This window comes from Sceloporus undulatus, chromosome 4, assembly GCF_019175285.1.
Source record: "Sceloporus undulatus isolate JIND9_A2432 ecotype Alabama chromosome 4, SceUnd_v1.1, whole genome shotgun sequence".
In the NCBI taxonomy this organism is placed as follows: domain Eukaryota; kingdom Metazoa; phylum Chordata; class Lepidosauria; order Squamata; family Phrynosomatidae; genus Sceloporus; species Sceloporus undulatus.
In genome coordinates this window covers 77,245,530-77,268,815 of record NC_056525.1, presented here as the reverse complement: position 1 = coordinate 77,268,815, position 23,286 = coordinate 77,245,530, and the positions used below count along the sequence as shown (strand labels likewise).

The following is a 23,286-nucleotide window of genomic DNA, read 5'->3' as shown; positions in this document are numbered from 1 at the left end:
TCAAACTGCATTATTTCTACAGTGTAGATGCACCTCAACATATTCCTTATGATGGAGTAAACCTTACTGGATTCAGGATTGTGCCACAAAACAGGAATGCTACCAGAGCATTTGAGGTTCTAGTGCTGTATGTCAGTGGTTCTGAAATGGTAGTGCAGGACCCCAAGGAGGTGCACAAGAGTTGCTCAAAGGTAGCATGAGACTTGTAGGTCCTGTTTCTTCCTCCTTCTCCTCCTCTTCCCAAACTTTTTTATGTGTAAAATCTTGGCCCCATTCCCACTGGGCACAAAAATCGATGTATATTGTTGCGATTCTGGCTCGAATTTTTCCCTCAAGTCCTAATCGAATCTGGTCCTTCGTTCCCATTAGGAAAGGCTGAAAAATGACTTAATTTATTTTGACCCATGTTTTCGTTCCTATTGGATTTTTCCCTGCTGTATTTTAAAGCAGAGTAATTTGCTCCTGGGAACCTCTTTTTTTTAAAGCAGCTGTCAATCAAGCACCTAGGTGCTTGACGTCACAGTGACATCAGTTGCTTCAATGCATTTTGGCACAGTCAATCAATTGCTTAGGTGCTTTTCCCCTCTGGGAAAAGGAGAAGGATCCTCCATCCCCCCAAGTCCCTTTGCCTCCCAAGCTCTCCTGTGTCTTCCCAGAGCCCCTCTGGGAAAAGGAGAAGGTGCCTCTATCCTCCCAAGTCCCTTTGCCTCCCAAGCTCTCCTGTGTCTTCCCAGAGCCCCTCTGGGAAAGTGAGAAGGTGCCTCTATCCTCCCAAGTCCCTTTGCCTCCCAAGCGCTCCTGTGTCTTCCCAGAGCCCCTCTGGGAAAAGGAGAAGGAGCCTCCATCCCCCCAAGTCCCTTTGCCTCCCCCATTGCTCCCTGGGCTGTTTGGGGGGCGATTGAGCAGGCATGTAATAATAGTTAAAAATGGTGTTCAATGGGTCTCCTCACACGTCAGTCTATGAATGTGGAGTAGGGAGGAGGTTTCAGGGGGGCGTAATGTGTTTACTGCGTTTGGAGGTCAATGTAGCAATTTGCTCTGTTTGGACACCCGACAGAGTGCCTAGGTGATCAAAAGCTTAACTTTAAAAAAATTAATTCGTCTACACATGCGATCACCTTACCCTGCTTCCCACTCCACCAGGGGAAAGGCTACATGAATGGGGGGGGGATGGCGCCGGTAATGTAGGAAAGAGAACAAAGTGGGTGACACCCCCAGGCCAGCCCCTTGGCGCACTCTCCTCCCATCCCCAAGTTCCCTAATCAGACACCCTTGTCGTTCCCATTCATTTGCCCCAGATTGGACTCAGGAGAAGCAAGAAAAACCTCCGAAAAAGTTCAATCAAATTAACCCGGGATCAAGCCCCCCGATTCGAGTTTTCCCTGGAAAAATCGATTACATGGGGGGTCAGATCCGACTCCACTGAGAATGCAATTGGTGCAATGAGGATCAAATGCGCGCTCAAATGGGAACGATGCCCCCATAATCCAAGTCTTGATCCGCTTTATAAGCCAGTGGGAATGGCGCCCTATTATTATTATTATTATTATTATTATTATTAGCTTTATTTATAAAATGCCGTAAATCTACACATTCATTAAATAAAATATTGAATTTACTTAAATAAAACTGTTCTAATTTGAACAATGTTTTTCGTTATAAAATGTTAAAATGTGAATACACATGGATGTCCAAATTAAAATACTCACATTAAATAAACAAAATATTTTTATTCATATATTACAGAGGGGGGCAATGTCCATATGTAGAGGTAAAGTGAAGTCCCAAGGGTAAAATATTTGAGTATCACTGCTGAGTGTATTTTACATGGTGAATATTTCAAAATTATGATTATTTTTTAAAAAGGGAAATATTCACTGTTTAGCTGTTAAAGCTATAAATGGTAGCTTTCCTTTCAGGTTTTCTGTCATTCTGCCACCACTTTTATGCATAAACTAAAGCTCACTTTTATTTTTATTTTTTAAGAAGAACATTTACGATATTCAACAACAAAGCTGAAGTGATTTTAATAAGAAATTAGGAAATTTTGGGGCGTGATGAGGTGTTGGCAGAGTCATTTTCACCTGAGTAAGAAGAGTAACCAGTGCAGTATTAGAATAGAGAAGTTTTCCTCAATCATTTCAAATGTTTTTAAAACTAGAACTGAGTAGTTAAGCTAGGATGGGATGCATAAGCTGTGTACTTCACACAGAGCTTGGAAAAGTTCTTTCTTTGGATTGTAACTCCCCCAATTCCCCAGAAAACTGGAAATTCTGGGAATTTCAGTCCAAAAAAATATTTTCAAGCTCTGTTTTCACATCAATGAAAGTGTAACATAAATCCAAGATAGATTGCTGAAGTCTTTAAAATCACTGCTCAGCACAGCACTGGCCAATAAGATGGGCCTCTCCACAGAATTAAAGATACACCAGTACCTACCTGCCCATTTGACAGTTACTGTTATGACTGAAGGCACATTTCATGATACTGTCAAGTGTCATCAGGCTCACATGTTCAAAAAGCTCCACTGATTTCTGCTGAGTGATCAGCTTTTCCCATTTATCCTAAATCAACAGATGGAAAATAATTTAAGACCATAGTGCTCTCAAAATGTAGGAATTGGAAATTCAGCACCACATTTCTGGTAGCTTTAGTGTGCCCCCTTCTGTTGGCTATATAGTCTAAGCCTGTAGTACATTTGTATGGACCGTTTTTCTGTTTTAAATATTATTAACCTATACAAGTGTATAAATTTCAGCTCACTTTTAAAATTCTGCATATTCTTTTGCCCCTAATCATGAGAGGAGATTTCTTAGCAATTGTCTGAAGACTCTGCAGTATTTGCCCTAAGGTGCTATTAATTTTCCGCCCAACTGATTTTCTAGTGGAGGAGAGAAAATAATACAGGCATCCAAATGTTGATGGATTGCAACTCCTCCCTGCAGTCCTCACAACTGAATATGCTGGTCTGGACCAGTAGAGTCACTGGGGAGGGTGCAGGGGGTTCAGACCACTCCAGGTGACACCTGAGAAGGGGGATGATACCTAGTAACCTGCTCCACACCACACCCACACTCCATCCTTTGTGCATGCTGCTTTGTCATCACACACGCTTCTCCTTGCCCCCCCATGCATGCAGCCCCATGTCCTGCCTGCACTCCATTCCCCATGTGCAGTCCTGTCCTTTTCCAGGAGCGGGACTGCACACAGGTGATGGAGTGCACGCAGGACATGTAGCTGCTTATGCAGGGAGCACAGAGCAATGCATGTGATGATGGGGCAGCGTGCACAGGGTACAAACACCCCATGCAGGAATGCCATTGCGTCCAGGTCCCATCATTTTCTGGCACGGGAAGAGGGAGTGCACGTTGTCCCTGGAAGCCCCACTCCTGGAAACGCACCAGAATCCCCAGCCCCTGGAACACCCAATCCCAGAAGTCCTGCCCCCCACACCAGGTGACACTTGGTGCAGGAATGCTGCTGGTCTAGACTGCTAGCAATCCACCGACATATAAAGGTCTGCACAATCCCTACCTCTGGTCTAGTGCTTAATAAATGTTTTTTTTTTTAATCCAAAAGATATTTGGAATACTTAACTGTGTCTTAAGCATTTGTTATGTGCATATCATAATTCATAGTTTATGTTACGTATAAGAAATCATGCAGCAGATGACCAACCAAACCATGTCCTCTTTTCTACATCGCTGTTTTGTTTTTTCTCTTGGTACTTTTGTCAGACAGAGATGCTGTCAGCACTGGCCAAGATACTCCAGGGTATACTGTCCACAGAGAACTGTAGCCAAAAGACTGCTGCCCCAATCTCCCCACATTACTTTGGCCTGCTGTTCCAATGCCAGGTAGCTGTTCGCATGCACATCCTGCTGTGTTGCCCAGCATCTGCCACCGTAGCCTGTTGCTTTGATCTGAGGTTAGAATGAGGCACTCAGTGATGATCACATGGTTGTGCACCTTGTTCTGACCTCAAAACAAGCAAACTACAGCAGTGGTGGATACACCAAACAGCACAGCAAGATACATTTCAAACAGCCAGCCAGCATCAGACTGGAGGGCTCTGAATTCCAGGAAGATCCAGAGCAAACAGAAAGTTATTTTAATATGGTTTAAGAGGAGTATACCCTGGTTCTGGTGCTGAACAGGTTGGTCTGTTCACACCAGAACTGGGGTTTGGGCTGTGTGTCATCTGGTTGCCACACCAATAGGATGGGGTGAGGCCAGTTTATTTGGCCCATGCACAAAGGGACAGAGTTTTAAGCCCAGAGTCAGGCATGGGTTAAATTATGGTTTGTGCCTGGCTTCTTAGCAGAGGTTGGTTTGCATATCCCAACAAACCAGACTTCCATGAACCATGTCATGGAGTAACATTATCAGGAACAGCACTGCTATCAAGCTAGTTAGGAAAGCACTTACCAACATCACTTTGGTAGATTCAGCCATCAGTGTCACATATGGCTTTAAAATGTTATAATGGAAACCTGGAGTCAGCATCTTTCGATGCTGTGACCACTTTGGTCCATGTAAGACCAACAAGCCTTTTCCTAGGAAAACAAAAACATAGCCTATCATTCAAACCTTTTCAGATATTCTTTTGATATATTCAGGCTGAACAGTTTCTGCTAATCATCAGAATTCACAGCAGTAATAGCATTCGTTTTGTTTTTTGCCTTATCTAATTCATTTCCTACAATAATTGGAGCAATAAGTCCCTTATATACAAATTAAATTGAGATAGACAAATTGGAATCTTCAAGATATCAGATTTCCTCACAATTACTCAGCATGAGAATCCAAGTGCCATTTCTAAGCCAGCCAACTGCACAAATTCATACACTTCAGTAACAACCCACCTGATGCCAGAGTTCTGATTAAGCAGAATTTCTAGAGCATTTTCCAAATTTTCTTTGGAGCCTATTAACTTCTTCGCTAACTGGAGCAATTTTGGAAGTCCCTTTTTACATCCTTCATTAGAGATATTTTCTGTTGTGTCCCTACTTTCCAACTTATTAAATGAGTGAGGAGTTTTAGATAACACATCACACTGTCCTGAATATGCACACCAACTTTCATTCCAGGGTTTCTGTGATCGAACAAGATTTAAACACACTGCATTTCATATTTTCTTCTCTTCTCTGAAAAGAGGTGTGGGGATTGAGTGGAATTTTAAAATAGAAATGTAGAAATGTGCCCTATCACTATGTGTATGAATGGGCAGGCATGTGCATGTGTTGGAAGAGGTATATATGTATAAGCCAAGTTCCATTCCAACCTCAGGGTATGGATGCCAACACATTGCAAACAGAATGCCTTACAGGCAAATTAATACAAAGGCTGCATTTCATGCAGTGATCATGAAATCAGCTATACACTGCATGGAATCAGCTATACATTCTACTGAAAATGGATAACATTAAAAGCTTGCAAGCTGTATTAACCTTTTCTTATAAACTAAAATTTAATAAATTCAAGACCTCTATACAGAATCTATGGCCGGGTACATACCACCAAGAAGCAGCGTCTAAGTGGCCATACACCAACTGTACGGTCCCTAACCCTAGGATGTCACGGCGGCAGCATAATGGTGGCCTCCCGTCCATATGGGGGCCGTCCTTGTGATGTGCGCGCAGCATCCCAGAAAGAACCCAGTTTTTCCAGGTTCTTTTTGGGGCAGAGGGACACCATGCAGTTTGGCTGCTGCAGCGTCCCTCCACAGGAAAGCAGGTGGCCTCCAGCCCTCCCTTTCGGGGCTGTATGTAGCGGGCCTCAATTTCTAATGTAACATTAAACTGTATAGTTGTAGAACCTGCCTATAATTTTATTCTTGCATGACAGCTATAGACTGTATTTATGTTGTATTTATTTTCATAGATATTAACCTGACTAGTATCTAGTAGTATTCTCTATCACGGTGGATTTGTATGAACTTACTTGCCTTTCGACAGAAATTTCTAGAGCTGTTTACATAACATGAAAAAAATAGTATCCCAAAGTATTGTCTAACATGTATTTAAATTTTGGCATTTGTTTTCAGTAGAAGTTCCTAAGGAGTTTAAATAAAATAAGCATACACACCCACAAAACAATGCTGAGAAGAGTGCCTTACCTTTAGCAGAGTTTTCTCACTATAAATACCAACATTGATAGGCCTAAGATGTAAACCCATATAACCCATATAATTCTAACTATGTTATTTATGGCCTGTTCTTAACTGCCTTCAACTATTCTTTACCACAAAGGCCTTGAATATACATACCGATCCATGGGACTATGTTTCGATAGCTCATATTATCCTTTGGATCTGTAAAAGACAAGTGAACAAGAGAAAATAAGTTGAAACTTCTGCTTCCAGTTGTACTATTTCTTTATTTCTAAAATATATAAGCCACACTTCATCCAAAAGGACTCCCAGGACAGTATGCATAATATTATTCAAGACAAACAAGCAAACACAAAATAATAAGCATATGACTCATTTAACCAGATAACAAACAAATGACACATTCAATTAAAACTGAAGACTTAAATCCATTTTCTAGTTCCCAGTAGAGTACACCCAATGAATCAACTGGATTTACTGAAATCCTGATTTATTATTTATTTATAGAAGGCATTAATTTATTGCCCCTTGGCCCATGAGGGCTCCTGAGCTGATGCACAATAGGTAAAACCACTTCTTAAACAAGTAATTTTTTTAAAAACCCAAGGCTCCTCTTAAAAAACAACAGCAGCTTTACTGTTTTTAGGTGGATTTACCATTTAGCTGTTGATTCAATGGGTCTACTGTAGCTGGGACTAGCAACTGGATTTAGGCCAAGATGCCTGGGCAAAAAAGAAACATTTTGTTCTAGCACTGACTACAAAGCAAGGTTAGCATCAATCTCATCTGTTCTGGGAAGACATCCAAAAGTTGGGAAGTAGCCAGCGAGAAAGTTCTTTATTTTACAGATGCGTAATGTATTTTTTCCCCCACTGCTGATACTTGAGTGATAATACACAGGAAACATGGTATAGGACAAAGCACTTCTTCACATATATGTACCCAAACTATTACAAGCTTTAAATGAGATGATTTATACCATGCATTGGTATGATGATGAACAGGGAACCAAAGTAGCTCCTTAAAAATTAGTGCAATATAACCACTTACTTTAGTTTTCCTTATAAGGGTACATTGATGTAAACTGATAGGAATTCTAGCTATCAAATTCTACACTGGTTGACATTTCCAAAGTGCTTCCAATGTTAGTTTCATGTATAACAGTAATTCAAACTAAAAGTCATCAGGTCACTAGCCACTGTGGAAAAGCTAACTTCATCCAGGAAAGGTAGTAAGAAGAGAAACAGTGAAAGTTGATAAAAGGAAGGAATCCTCCTTCCCTGTTTGAAGCTGTTCATCTTTTCCTTCAAGAGAATGTAACCCTATCCAGATCACCAACATTTAGGCTGAACACTAGTTTTTGAGACCCTGAAACTGCCTACCATGATGAATCTTTCCAGGAATTAGCTTCAGTTTATTGGTCCTATTCTGATCCATCATCATATCTAACTAGCAGTTCAGTATATCTACAGGCTCACCTGATTTAGATGATACTGAGACACAAAGATGGAAAGCATCAGTGTAATAATGCCTCCTAACTTCACATTTTATAGCATAGCAGACAAAATCAAACTTGTGGAATTCCACAGTCATATGCCTTGGGAATAAGCAGAATTCTCCCATAACTTCTTTCTAAAACTGTCCATGCAGGTATGTTGGAAAAAGAGATTCCACCTAAAAATTTGGAAGAATCTCTTGACAATGAGAGCTGTTTGATGGTGGAACACACTGCCTTAGAGTGTGGTGGGGCCTCCTTCTTTGGAGGCTTTTTAAACAGGAGCTGTATGGCTATCTTTTGAGAGTGCTTTGATTGTGCGTGTCAAAGGGTTGGAATGGATGGCTCTTGTAGTCGCTTCTAACTCTATTATTGTATGAGCATAACTATCTTCTTATTGTGGTGTCCATCCCCACCTCACAGAGCTGGTTCAGCAAAATCCAATGGTTGATACCACCCAAAACTACTAAGAGGTCAAGAGAACTGATCTGGTTATACTCCTCCAATCTGTCTGCTGACAGTGGACATTCATCATGGTGGCCAAGGTTATTTTCATGTCAAAACCTGTTAAAATCTAGATTTAGACAATCCATTATATCCAAAAGTTATTAGAGCCAAACCAGCAACAATTTCTTAAGCAACTTGTCCTAAAAGTGTGTGCTTGCAACCAGACAATTCTTATTACAATTTTTGGAGCCACCATTTGCTTCAAAACAACCAGGACTACATAGTTTTTTGTGGTTTTTTCGGGCTATGTGGCCATGTTCTAGAAGAGTTTATTCTTGACATTTCGCCAGATGCCAGCCACAGATGCTGGCGAAACGTCAGGAATAAACTCTTCTAGAAAATGGCCACATAGCCTGAAAAAAACACAAAAACTATGGATGCCAGCCATGAAAGCCTTCGACTTCACTCTGTTGGATGGATAGGCCAAGGATATAAGGAAAGTGGAGAGGCAGTAATGTTTCACTGCTCTCACTACCACAAAGCAGATGCAACAATATGACTCTGGTCACAGATTCTATGTGATTTTTGCCATCTGCACTCTAGTCACTCTTTTGTTGGTTCCTTGTTTGCTCAGTTCTCTGATCAATGAAGGAGAACTACAGGAGAAGAAGTTTGGGAACAATAATATTAACAACCCTTTCTATCTCACCATTTAGTTATAAAATCTGTTCAACAATACTGGCATTCATGTTAATCAGACAAGGCCCCAGAATATTCATGAATCCTTTTATCTGGAGGGCAGTACACCAAAACTGTAGAATTTGCACCCTCTGACTTATGGCGGCCCTAAGGCCATATTAGGGGTTATCTTGGAAAGATTTGTTCAGAGGAGGTTTGCCATTCCCTTCCCTGGAGCCTAAAGGTTGCAGGCGGGCACCTTGAAACAAAATCAGAATCAAAGGTTGAAGGGAGGGTACAGTGCTCTGAGATCTAATGAGAGGTAGTACCCTTATTAAAACAATTTAAAACATAGATTTTTCTTTTAAAAAACAGTTTAAAATACAATTCAAAATAATAAAATATAATATCATTCTATAATATAGGAGTATATTATAATGCCTTACAATATAAAGTCATTCTGTAATATAGAAGAATAAGGCTGCATCCTCACTGCAAAAATAATCCAGTTTGACACCATTTTAACTGTCATGGGTCAATGCTATGGAATTCTGGGAACTGTAGTTTTGTGGGACATTTAGCCTTATTTGTTAGAGAGCTCTGGTGCCACAACAAACTACAATTCCCAGAATTGCATAGCATTGAGCCATGACAGTTAAAATATCAACTTGGATTATTATTCCTGCAGTGCAGGTGCAGCCTATGTCACTCAAGCTGCATTTATGAGATATAATAATAATAATAATAATAATAATAATAATACTTGCTAATTAGCTTACTTGCTGTTCACCGCTATGATCTTTGGAATAGCGATATATAAATAAAACAAATTATAATAATAATAATTTTAGTTGTAACCCGCTTTTCCAACTTGTATGATCAAAGCGGCGTATAGATATCTATGGATCATATCAAATCCAAACTTTCCTTTCTGCTGTAGTGGATATTTGGAATTATCTTTGTTTTGTTTGCTGTTTTGTTTTGGCAGATGTACCAGAGTCAATAGGATACCACTCATTCGTCTCTTATACTCACATGCATACTCATATTAATGAATTAAGACTATTTTGTATTTTACCTCCTCTAGCCAGTAATGTTTTTGCATATTCAGGGTGATTGATTATTACACATGCAGAGAACCTTCCAAACCACAATGGAAAGGCATATGGATACTGAGAGAGCCAGGCTTCTGACTTTTTGAACACGGTGGAAATAGACGAAAGCTGGAAAGAAAAAAAAACATAGTGAAGAAGGAGGTGAAGGTGACCATACACACACACACACACACACACACACACACAGAGTATATTGAAGTGATGAAAACAAACAGTGCTTAAATCTAACATTTAATTCATAATGCTGGAAATCAAAATGCAAAATAGAAAAATGACCAGTGATTTGGCATAATACAAAATCTGAAACTTAAGTTGATATTTTTAAAAAATCCTGCACATTGAAACTGTCTTCAGCCATATGTAGTATGTGATTATAAGTCTGAAAAAACACTCTTTCTTACTACAAATAGCTACACAGCCTTAATAGAATACTGGCATGTATAGATTTTGCACAGTATCTGCCATATGTTTTGGACTAAATCTATGTCAGGGATTCTTACACTGAGATCCTGAGGAAGAATTGTGAATCAGGCCAAACAAATTGAAATTTTCCCCCTTTCAATTTCCTCCCTGTTATTAGAAAGTTTTAAGTGCACTTTTTCCTTAAAAGGGGATCCATAGCTTTTACTTGATTCTCAAAGGGGTTCATAACCCCCAAAATATTAAGAACTACTGTTTAACATAGATAGAAAGCAGTGAAAACCTGTAAAATGAAGAGCACTTACAGAAAGATAAATCTACCACTAGTTGCAACTCACACAGCATCGATGAATCACTGAATCATAGGAGTTTATCAGACAAGGGAAATTGGAAGTATAATCCAAAGGCAATCCGAACGCAATCATGGGGTTTCACGTTATTGCATGATAGACTACCACATGCAAATTTGGGCAATGGCATGCTATTTTTGGACAGTGGGAAGCCAGTTTGAATGCAATTCGCATTCACGTAAATTCGCTGAACGAGCGAATTCAGGTGAATGCATTCTGGCCCCACTTTCTTTTCATTTGAAATTAAGAGAAATGCCTCACATGTGATGAAGTCCAAAGAGTCGGATTCTAAGGGCCATCCAGTCCACCACCATCCCTGCCATGCAAGAATATACAATTGCAACACTCCTGAAAGATGACCATCTGACCTCTGTTTAAAGACCTCCAAAGAAGGAAGGTCCAGTACCCTTCAAGGTAGTCTATTCCACTGTTGTGTGTGTGTTTATATATATAGTTAGGTGGAATCTCTTTTCTTGAACTAGACTTATAGAGTTGTCTCTATGGCAGCAAAGTTATGATTTACCAAAACCAAAGGCTCTGGTTTGCTGTCAGAGTAAATGTAATGTAATAACCTTAAAAAGGTGCTCTTGAGTATTTTGATCTGTTAGGCAAGGTCTGCTATGAAGATGACATAGGCATAGCTTGGGGGGGGGGCAGAATGAGGGCACTGCTCCAAATAGGAATTCTGTTCTCCCCAAATGGATTTTTCCTTCAGTCTCTAAACTTCTAGCATTGCAGACAATGAAAGTCTGCTCACACTTAGAACATATATTTGCTGTGTTTGCATTCTCTTGATCATTTTGCCCCTTTTCTTTGGTTGCCTAAACTGTATCTCTAAAGGCTCAACTGAAATTTTAGGTTTCTGCAATGCTAGACATTTATGAAGTGAAAGATAATTTCACTGAGGAGTATAATTCTTATTGGAGGAAAGACAGTGCCCTCATTTGACCCTCAAACCATAGCTACAATCCAATACAATTTACCAAACTACAAACTACAGGATGCCACAGGATGTTGCTATGGTATTTAAACTGGAATCATGACAATATAATTATGTAGTGTGAAAGGGCTTCTAGTCTTTCATAGACTTACTGGATTCTATTGGATTCTGTGATTTTACTGCTTTCTTTTAAAAATTAAATTCTGTCTTGAGAATCATTATATTGAAATATAATTTTAAATTATGTTCTGCACTGAGAGAGGAAAACCTGCAGACAGACCTTAAAGACTAACAAATGTACCATGGAATAAGCTTTTGCAGACTACAGTCTCTTTATCAGATACATAAAGCGTTTCTTGAATTATCAAGAGCCAGTATGATGTAGTGGTTTGAGCATTGTACTATGACTCTGGTGACTACAAATCCCCACTCAGCCATGGAAATCCACTGGGTAACCTTGGGCAAGTCACACTCTCTCAGAGGAAGGCAAAGACAAATGTCCTCTGAACAAATATTGCCAAGAAAATCCAGTGACAAGGTTGCCATAGTGTCACCATAAGTCAGAAATGACTTGAAAGTACACAACAATAACAACAACATAAATTTGGAGGGAACTGTAAACAGTAATGTCAGAGGGAAGTGAAAATACAGATAGTGGTGATTACTTTAACTGACTATTTGCATAACAGTTGTGGGGTATTAACACAGCTATTCTTTCATTGGTGAGCTGCTTAACACATGTAATGTAATTTTTCAAACACAGCTCATAATCACAGATGTAGAGCTGAATGTCTTCATGAATTAATTTAAATTTTTGACATTAGAATATGTCATTGAAGTACTTTGGGTCAAGAATGGTCACTTTAGAGACAGTGATAAGAGTAGCGTGGAAGCTTAAAGTGTTTCCTAACTGCTTTGTTTGCTAGGTAGCAGTAACAGTAACAGCCACTTTTTAAAAGTATACAAAAATTAATTGAGGATGGGGAAAGAATTATGCTGCTCATCCTTAATGACACCAAAGGGCAATTCACACTACAGAAATAAACTGGTTTGGGACGAGTTTATTTCCATGACATTCACACTCACCTGACCACAATCAATGCAGTTTGCAGGGGGGTGACAGCTGTACTTAAACTGGTGCATTTGGCACCAGACCCCTTAGCAGTTCTTTTTTTAAGAACCGCAACGATCCACATCTTTGGTAGTGTGAGTACGCTACCAAATAGATTCGGATCGCGCGGCATTATTCCCAGAAATGAAGGTGCCTCCATTTTAAATTGATACAGTGGCAAAATGTGAGTGGCAACAGGGTTAAAATGGCACAGAGAGATTCAATTGCTGTAAACATAGTGGGAACACTGAACTGATTCTGAATTGGTTCTGGATCAGCGCAGAGATGTGAATCTCTTCGTTCAAAAAAGTAAGTGTGAATAACCCCCAAGTATCCGATACCTATATGACAGCTGCAGCAACAGCTAGATTCATTCCCTCACTTACTTTTTCTAAGCTGAACTTTATCCCTGAATCTGATGAAGGGAAATGGTCCAGAATTATGCAGTTCAGGTCCAGAATTATGCAAGGTAACATTGTTAACAAGCTAAACAAGTTGTGGCAGTTTCAAACAACAAGGCCAAAGGACAAGATTAGAGAGCAACGTTTATTGGTTTACTGGTTCATTAGTGAGAGCTTCTGTTTCAGTCTCATTCATGGACCTTTTAGGCTGAGAAAGTGTAAATTTGCCCAAAGTCACCCAAGTGGATTTCCATGGTTCAGTGGGGATTTGAACCTTGGTCTCATGAAGTCCTAATCCAACACTCAAACTACAGTACTATACTATGTTAACAATCTTCTATCCTGGTTAGGGTTGACTTTATCTTTCCTAACCTGATAAAAGTTAAAACTACTGAATTACAAAGCAAACTTTGCCATGTTACTTAGAACTTTTAACAAACTGAGGGTCTGGGTTTGAATGGACTGAACTGCTATCAAATCAGTCTTGCCAGCCTTGTGATGGGCAGGTTTCAGGTTTATTGAAGCTATCCTTTAAAAAAAAATCTAAAACTAGAATCCTGAGGTTCAGCAACTGGATCAAGATACAAACCAGTGGCTTAGGTTGGTGGATGCCTATTCTGAAAATTAAGGCACAGACTCAACACAGTTTTTCATCAACAACAAGTCAAAACTCACAAGTCCATTTAAACAAAAATTTGGAACTCAGAAATAACAAACAATGCAGTTACTGGTAACGAGTTATTTATTGTATGTATATAACAGGCAAGTAATGAGTAGGAATGAAGTTACTTTACTAATGTAATAGTGTTTTCAAATTCATACCATTAATTTCAGCTGGTCCAAAGAGTTGCAGACAGACTGTTGACTGGGGTTCAGGGACGTAGCCAAGGGGGGGGGGGTTCTTGGGGTCCGTACTCCCCCTTCCATTAGAAAAATGAATGGTGTGTGCTGCTGCGCTGCCGCACCCAAGCCCCATTATAATGGTGGCACTTAGTCTGGACCCCCCCCCCCTTCCTAAAATCCTGGCTACATCCCTGTGGGGTTGGCTACAGGGAGCATACAACTCTCTTGGTGCAACAGTTCAACTGGCCGCTTGTGCATTTCAAGACACGATTCAAAAGGATAATTATTAGTCTTGACTTACAAAAGCCCTATACAGGTCAGGTCTAGGTAATCTGAAGGACCATATTCTCCTTCTCAAATCTGTCCATGCTTTGAGGTTTTCAGGGCAGGCCCTTCTTCCTATCCCACCACTCTCACAGGTACATCTGGCTGGAACATGCAAAGGGGCCTTCCCTCTGGCTGCTCCCAAGCTCTGGAACTCCCTTCCCAGAGAGACAGGTTGACTCCATCCTTGCTACCTTTCCGCAAAGACCTTTTTGTTTTGGCAGTCCTTTCATTAGGACTGGTTGCATAGGGGAAATGGACCTCACATGATGTACTGGATTATCTGTTTGCTTTCTTTGTAATATTTTCTGGGTTGTTGTTTATTAACAGGTTTTAATCCTTTGCTAGTTCAATTGCATTTTCAGCTTTTGCACGTCATTCATTTTAATGGTATTCATTTTAACTTTTATAAGCTGTCTTTAGTTCCAAACTTGGGGGGGGGGGGGCAGATATAAATAAATATAACAACAACCACATTCAGAATAAATAGATACTAAGCATCCCAAGGAGCCAGTGTGATGTAGTGGTTTGTCACCTTTGGAAAATGACTTCCGAGATCAGGGTTCAAACCTCTGCTCAACCATGAAAACCCACTGGGTGTCCTTGGGCAAGTCATACTCTCTCAGCCTCAAAGGAGGGCCATGGCAAACCCCCTCTGAAGAAACTTGCCAAGAAAAACCGATGTTAAGGTCGCCATAAGTCAGAAATGATTTGAAGGCCTGCAATAACAACGACAACAGCAGCAAGCATCCCAATATTTTGCTTATGGTATGAAATGTCATCACAGATTCCCAATTCATTCACTAAGGTCCAAAACACACTGAAAAAATAATCCAGTTTGAGACCTCTTTAGCTGGCCTTGCTCAGTGCTAGGAAATCTTGGGAACTGTAGTTTATTGTGGCACAGAGCTCTCTGACCAAGAAGGCTAAATCTCTTACAAAACTCACAAAAGCGGTCTCAAACAGGATGATTTTGGCAGTGTTTTGGACCTAAGTTTCTGGAGAGTCCTTTGCAGGTGATGATCCTTTTTCAACGCATGCTATTTTATGGTGGTGGTGGGAAGAGCCTTGTCCGATCCCACTGCTGAAATAATAGGATTTGATACCGCCATGGCTCAATGCTATGGGATGCTGGGAAGTGTAGTTTGTGTAGAATTTCCCCAGAATTTTGGGAAGCGTAGCAAAGCTCTGGTGCCACAACAAGCTACGCTTCTCAGAATTCCTTAGCATGGAGCCATGGCAGTTAAAGCAGGGTCAAACCCGATTCTTTCTAGAGTGTGGACGCAGCCTCCTTTGCTGATTGGGAAATCTGGAGTTTCTGGAGTTAGCAAATGGACTCTGATGTGGCATGATGACTGGCACAGACTCCAAAGTCTCTCGCTTTGTTTTGCAAAGCTGCCGTGGCAGCCACACAACAACAAAGCCTCTTTTGAAGAAGGCTTTGGGCCTTCACAAAGCACCCGAAAGGATGCTTTCATGTGGGTGGCTTGGAAAGCATCTTGGGCTGCATCCACACTGCAGAGATGATCCATTTTGACACCTCTTGAACTGCCAGGGCTCCATGCTCTGGGATTCTGGGCATGGTGGTTTGTTGTGGCACCTTTGGATAAAGCCAGTCCTGCTGAGGCAGCAGACCAAAGAAAGTCCCTCATTTTATCAATCCAGCATCCTAGGTCTAAAGCACACTGCAGAAATAATCCAGTTTGAGACCACTTTAACTACCCTGGCTCAGTGCTAGGGAATCCTGGGAATTGTAGTCTATTGTGGCACCAGAGCTCTCTGAGAGAGAAGGCTACATGTCTCAAAAAACAAGTTCCCAGGATTCCATAGCATTGATCCAGAGGCAGTTAAAGTGGGGTCTCAAACTGGATTATTTCTGCAGTGTGTTTTGGACCTTAGCAAAATGCATAGCTTACTCAATATTGTATTGTATTGTTGCGTTAATAAATGATATTGCTGTTAATAAGTCCATCCGCAATTAAAAACACTTCCATCGTTCAGAGGAGCGGGGTATAAATAAATTGTTTTATTATTATTATTATTATTATTATTATTAAAACCTACTTATTTTAACATGGGATTTTTAAAAAAGCATGAGGTCTTTTTTGAAAATTTGCAAAAACATGTAAAAGATTGAGGCAACTGTGTTTAAAAAATAAATCCTACAGAAGAAGAACAGTGAGCATGGTCCAAAAAAACAAATAATAAATAATTATGAAATAAACATAAATAATAAAAAAATATGAAATAATCCACCTTGAGACCTCTGGTGCCACAACAAACGACCATGGGAACCTGGCAGCTCAAGCGGGGTCATAACGGATCATCTCTGCAGTGCGGATGCAGCCTTGGAAGCCTGGCTGGGTGGATGGCACCTACCTCAAAGCTGTGCCCATAGAGCCAATGGGCCGGGGGTCCAGGGAAGCTGGCCAGGGCTTTCAAGAGCTCCTGCCGTCGTCGGTGGAGCTGGATGGCTTTGAGGAGGAGGTAGGTGAGACAAAAGACAGCAGCCAGGTGCCACAGTCTGGACAGATCCATGGCAGCAGCAGCAGCGGAGCTTCAGAGCAGATGGCTGCTGTTCCCTGGGAGGCTGCGATGCTCTGCAGGCGAGAGGAGGCGCAGCGGCCCCTTATGCACAGGGCAAGACAGAGACCTCCCCCGCCGGGGCTCAAGGGCTGGCACCAAGCAAGGGGCCCTCCTGCTAACCCTCCTTCCCCCCTGCAGGCTTTCCTTGTCAGATAGATGGCAAGAAAGAAGAAGCGCAAGAGAGCCCCAGGGGAAGAGCTGGGCAGGAAAGGAGGGGTTCTTCTGCTGCAGGGAAAGGAAGGAGGTCCAACCGGGAAGGAGGGCAATGGAACAAGCCAGCCCTCTCTTGGGCAGCTTCCTCGCTAGAGCCAATCAAACAGAGATTCATAGACTCCTAGAGTTGGGAGAGACCCCAAGGGCCATCCAGTCCAACCCCATTCTGCCATGCAGGAACTCTCAATCAAAGCATCCCCGACAAGTGGCCATCCAGCCTCTGTTTGAAGACCTCCAAGGAAGGAGACTCTTTTGCTGCACTTTGCATCCATTGTCCCAGGTCCTAGGCTCTGGAGCAGCAGAAAACAAGCTTGCTCCCTCCTCAATAGTGGCACTATTACTTCACTTGATCTGGACACTATTTCATCCTCCTCTATATGGCATCCCGTCAAATATTTAAACAGGGCTATCATATCACCTCTTAACCTTCTCTTCTCCAGGCTAAACATCCCCAGCTCCCTAAGGCGTTCCTCGTAAGGCATGGTTTCCAGACCTTTCACCATTTTAGTTGCTCTCCTTTGGACACGCTCCAGTTTCTCAATGTCCTTTTTGAATTGTGGTGCCTAGAACTGGACACAATATTCCAGGGGGGGCCTGACCAAAGCAGAATACAGTGGCAGTATTACTTCTCTTGATCTAAACACTATACTTTTATTGATGCAGCCTAAAATCGCATTGGCGTTTTTAGCTACCACATTGCACTGTTGACCCATGTTCAACTTGTGTTCTACTTTGACTCCCAGATTCCTTTCACACGTCTAAGTCTCTCGTTCAGCCAGGTGTCGCCCATCCTATATTTGTGAATTTCATTTTTCCATCCTAAGTGCAGTACCTTACATTTCTCCGTGATGAATTTCATTTTGTTAGCTTTGGCCCAGCTTTCTAGTCTATTCAGATCATTTTGAATGTTGATCCTGTCCTCTGGAGTATTAGCTATTCCTCCTAATTTGGTGTCATCTGCAAATTTGATAAGTGTGCTCCCAATTCTGTCATCAAAGTCATTGATAAAGATGTTGAATAGCACTGGCCCCAGGACAGAGCCCTGTGGGACTCCACTGGTCACTTCTCTCCAGGATAAAAAGGAGCCATTGTTGAGCACCCTTTGGGTTCGGCTGGTCAACCAGTTACTAATCCATGTAACAGTTGCCTTGTCTAGCCCACATTTTACAAACTTGTTTGCAAGAATGTCATGGGGAACTTTGTCAAAGGCCTTACTGAAATCAATCAATCCATCCATCTTTTTTTACAGTCAATAGACGCATCAAGGCATACAATCACTGAAAACATAGACACAGAAAGATTACATACAACACAAAACCCAATCTGAACTATAAAGGTTTCATTCAAATTCAGCAAGTTAAGTATAAAATGAAATTGTCAGATTGGATTACACCGTTGGGGAGTATCCTGATTATGTAGTCAGAGCCCTAGGATATGCAGTAGATCTGTTAGTCAGACCATCTTTTAGTAGAAGAATTCAAAGATACAGCTGTGTTAGTCTGTAGAATCAGTACGCAGAGAGATCTTGTAGCAGCCTTGAGACTCACTGAAAGAAAGAAATTGGCAGCATGAGCTTTTGTAGATTTCAGTCTACTTTCTCAGATGTAGTTCCCAGAATTCCCTAGCATTGAGCCAGTGCAGTTAAAGTGGTCTCAAACTGGATTATTTCTGCAGTGTATTTTGGACCTTAGTTCCCACCACATGATGCTTCTAGGGAGGGTCAGAATATGAAGGCATAAAGTCCTAGGCCCCAAGGAAGCATCTATGGATATTTCAGTAAATGGCACCCCACCTACAAGAACGTTTAGTAGCGAGAGCCCCAGTGTATATTTTAAAGGTGGAATCAAGTCATTGCCAGACAAGTCAGAATTAATTTTGCTTGCTTGCAGGTACCTTATTGCAAAACAATTAAAACACAAGATGTGTGTGTACACACCTGTAAACCTCTGGCAACCCATGAATTTCACAGGATTTTCTTAAGCAAGGTATTTCAGACCTAAAAAGCTGTATAGGACTTTCTAGGTCATGACCAGCACTTTGAATTGTGCCCAGAAATGAACCTGCAATCAATGAAGTTGTTTTAATAAGGGAGTTATAGCCCTGTAACTGGCCCTGGAACAGCATTCTGGCTGTAGCATTTTGCACCCACTGAAGTTTCTAAACAATTGCCAAAGGTAGCCCCACATAGAGTGTGTTACAGTAGTCCAAGCAGGATATAATCAAGGCATGTATCACCTGTCTTCATATCTGACATCTTAAGAAATGGACACAGCTGGTGCATTAGTTTTAGTTGTGCAAATGCTCTCCTGGCTGCTGCTGAAACATGGGCTGCATCCGGACTAGAGAAATAATCTGGTTTGGCACCACTTTAACTGACACAGTTCAATGCTGTAGAATTCTGGGAATGGTAGTTTGTTGTGGCACCAGACAACAAACTACCATTCCCAGAATTCCATAGCATTCCACAGCAGAGTTCCAAACTACGATTCCCAGAATCCCATAGCCCTGCTCTGGTGCCACAACAAACTATCATTCCCAGAATTCCATAGCACTGAGCCATGACAGCTAAAGTGGTGTCAAACTGGATTATTTCTCTGGTGTGGATACAGCCTCAGGCATCCAGACTCAGAGCTGAGTCCAGGAAAACATCCAAGCTGCAGTCGTGATATTTCAAGAGACGTGCAACACCATCCATTGTGTAATCCCAACCAGCACAGGCAAAGTCCTTATTCCCTGATCTACCTTTGAACTGACTGGGAGCACTTCTGTCTTATCTAGATTAAGTTTTAATGTTTGCCCTCATCCAGTCCATTACTGACAGCAGATATTGGTAGAAACAGCTTCCTTGGAACCAACTGCTCCCCATCATCTCAATGTACTTGAACCCAGTTCAGTGACTTACTGAAATTACTGTCTGCTAAACTTTGAAACTCTGAATCTGATGGATGAATGGTCTTTCTTTTTCCTTGTTCCAACCTCTCTTCCTTTTGTGTTGTGCATGTTAGATTGCAACGGTATGCCTCACTTGTCATATCTGTAAACTGGTTTGGGAGACTATTTGAGTAAGGAGCAGGGCAAACATGTAATAAATACATACATGAACTGCATACATGTTAATTAAAATTGCTAATCTCAGCACTAACAAAGTCCTAACACAAGAAAGATAACATTTTTGAGGCATAATTTGAGTGGGGTGGGTGCCCGACTTACCTCTTCCGAATATGGCTCAAATTTGAAAGTTGGGCTGATTTTATTTCATGGACTTTTCTCTCAAAACGGCTTCCCATTGCTTCCGGTGCTGAATTTGGACCCCGTAAATTGCTTCAGCTGCCATTTTTTCCAAATCGGAAGCTTTGGAGTTGGAAAAAATGGTGGCTGAAGTGACTTACAGGGCCTGAATTCAGCAATGGAAGCAATGGAAAGCTGTTTCAAGCAAACTAAAAAACACTGAGACCTCTTGCAGAGCAGGTATTCCCCACCCTACTTGAAGACCAGATGATGTGAAAATCATAGTTACCAGGTACAATGCTAGCACTCCAGCTTTGGGTAAGGATATCTTGTGTCTTTCAAACTTTTCTTGTTACCACTGCCTATTCTATTATCTCAATCAGAAAGGAACCAGTGCCTCTTCTGCTTTTCAGTATTTTTGCAAGATGCTGACTCCTACACCCAAGTAGGATTGGAATAAAACTTGGGTGGGTTACAAACCGCCGCTTTGTGGCGGTCTCCCAGCGCTGCTGTTTACTCCGCGAGGGAGTCGCAGCAGCCAAACCGCACGACTCCCTCACAGAGCAAAAAAGAAGCTCCAAAATGGAGCTTCTTCCTGCAGCGCAGTTATGACGCCGTGAGGCGCCAATGGCGCACTCGCGATGTCATAAGCGCCGCGCGACGTGCAGACGCACAGCATCCGCTACATCAATATGGCGGCGGCCGTGTGGAATGGCCGCCACCATATTCTCCGTATTGACTACTTATTAGGGTTAGGGGGGTGCGGAAGCACCGCCCTTTCCTAACCCTAATACGTAGTCAATACATATTTTATGGCGGTTTGTAACCCGCCTTGGACTCATTTCCCCACTCACAGGGGAACCACACACTGGCACTGTTCAACCAGTTTGACTCCCAGAAAACAACCACTATCTCCTCCTTTTTCTCCTCCCTGTAGTGTACTGTATTTGGAAGCAACATGAGAGAAGAAGATAGCATTTAAAGATGCAAGTAGACAAACCAAGTTCAGTTCAATAGCCCAATCAGGAAAGTTGAATAAAATAAGACAGGAAAAACAAGTTAGGAAAATAAAACTAATGACTATGTACAATCAAGAAAAAAAATCCTAAGACCACCAGTGTTCACCTAAAGTGCTTTTACTGAGAAAGCAGTGAAAGTGGTTACTTGTATATTCTTTTTTTGGATCGATACGGGACCACCCTGCCTGATGTCAAGATGGGTGGACAAGGACAATTCAAAGGAAGCATTGAGTAGTCTGCTCAGCCCAAAAGTAGAAGTTCTAAGATGCCCAAGAAAGAAGGCAAGCAGTGATGGCATTTACCTTAGGAATGTAAGAAGCGGGCATGAAAAAGGCTGTTCCTGCTTTTCTGTACCTGAGTGCAGTGGCATCTAGTGGCTCAGCTGGTCAATTCAAACTTTCAAGGATCTATCCAAGGTGCTGACCCCTACCCACAAATAGGTTTGGAATACAACTTGGACTCATTGCCCCATTCATATGGGAACCACAAGCTGGCACTGTCCAAAAGACTGTCAGATGGACATGACAAGACTGTGTATCAACTGGAGGCTATTGTTCAGGCAGCCATAGGGAAAGCTAAAATGTCAGCCTTGTCAGTCACAGGACAGTTATATATAGGCAACACTTTGCTACATCCATGAGCATCCATAGATTTTGGTATCCATGGGGGGTCCTGGAACCAAACCCAAGTGGATACCAAGAGCCTACTGTATAGGAACTTCTTATCCTGAAAGCAAATCATTTGGTATACAGTCGGCCCTTCTTATACACGGATTTTTTATACACGGATTTAAGCATACACGGTTTGAAAATGTTCCAAAAAAGTGGACTTCCTGCTGGGAATGGCGCCTCACTGAACGGAATCCTTCTAGCTCTGGATCCGTTCTGATCTGTGGCGGGAATAGGGGACCCAAAGGGATCTTTGAGGTCTCAAAATTCCCTCTGAATACTGAGGGATCAGAGGGGGCTCGACGGAGGGCTCATACTCTAGCTCCCGGCGCTGGAAACAGAAGTAAGTTTGCAGCCAAGGGTCGCAGACTGAAAGCCGGGGAGAGGAGCCTGTAGAGCAACCCACGCCTGCTGTTGATCTTTAATGGAAAGCCTTAGGCACTCCATACAGAGGCGCCTACCAGCATTTAAGGATTTTATTTGACTTGTATTTTGATTTAAAGAAGAGCTGAGTTTGACTATATTTTGCTGAGAACTGACCATTATCTTGGGAGACAAAACGGAGATTGGACATTTAAACTATAAAACTTTTTCTCTATTTGATTCTTTGAAACATTTTGGAATATTCCACTTACTGGACTAGATTTACTGGATAAAATATATAATATGAAAATATACAAGGTGAGAACTGATATTTGAACTGGATTAGAAATTCAATCGAATATACATCTTGGGCTTTGAAGAAAAGGCTTTAATCAAGTCTTGGGATAAATTGCCTCCCCCTATGTTATATCGTCGCCATTGATTCTTAGAAGGGACGGAGAAAAGAGGGAGAGACGAAGAGAGGGAAAAGGAAAATATAAACAATAAACTCCAACAGCTAATCGAATCAATCAAGTTGTCCTTGGAAACCCACCTGTGCCTGAAAAGCGGCGTCCAACGAAGGAGCAGAGGAGCAGAGGAGGAGTCGGAGCTGGGGAAGAGATGGTGTTTGTTTGGAGATTTGGAGGACTGATATCTGGAGGAGGAAGTGTGTGGATGTGAAAGCGGCTGTGGAGGTGTGGAAGAAGAAGAGGAGGAGTGGCAAAGGGACGGGCCTGGAGGAAGATTGGCAGGGACTGTGGGGTGAACTTGTTGGTCTGAGGAGGGGAAGGAACGGCCGGAAGTGAAGTGGAGGCTGTGAGAAGGTGAAAGTAGAGGAGTGGAAACAAGAAGGTACCAGTCAAACGTGAAGGAGGTGTGGGATTCTGGAGGACTGAACTCGCTGATCTGTTTGTGGAGAGAACGGACAGGAGAAGCAAGACTTGTGAGAAGAAGACAGAAATAGAAGAGGAGA

General features: G+C 41.8%; 1 protein-coding gene across 2 annotated transcripts in view; it reads right to left on the bottom strand.

The window, feature by feature from the left end:
- Nucleotides 1-17,053, bottom strand: part of LOC121929305 (cytochrome P450 4B1-like) — a 32,813-nt gene extending 15,760 nt beyond the window's left edge. Inside the window, exons 1-5 of one of the 2 annotated variants that reach the window (XM_042464717.1) lie at nucleotides 16,616-17,053; nucleotides 9,811-9,955; nucleotides 6,269-6,313; nucleotides 4,429-4,556; nucleotides 2,440-2,564 (exon numbers count right to left, since the gene is read on the bottom strand). In XM_042464717.1, coding sequence (XP_042320651.1) covers nucleotides 2,440-2,564; nucleotides 4,429-4,556; nucleotides 6,269-6,313; nucleotides 9,811-9,955; nucleotides 16,616-16,774 — 602 coding nt within the window. In that variant the 5' untranslated portion in view covers nucleotides 16,775-17,053. Of the gene's footprint in view, nucleotides 1-2,439; nucleotides 2,565-4,428; nucleotides 4,557-6,268; nucleotides 6,314-9,810; nucleotides 9,956-16,492 lie in introns of both variants that reach the window. The other variant, XM_042464718.1, reaches the window with a different exon arrangement.
- Nucleotides 17,054-23,286: the final 6,233 nt, after the last annotated feature.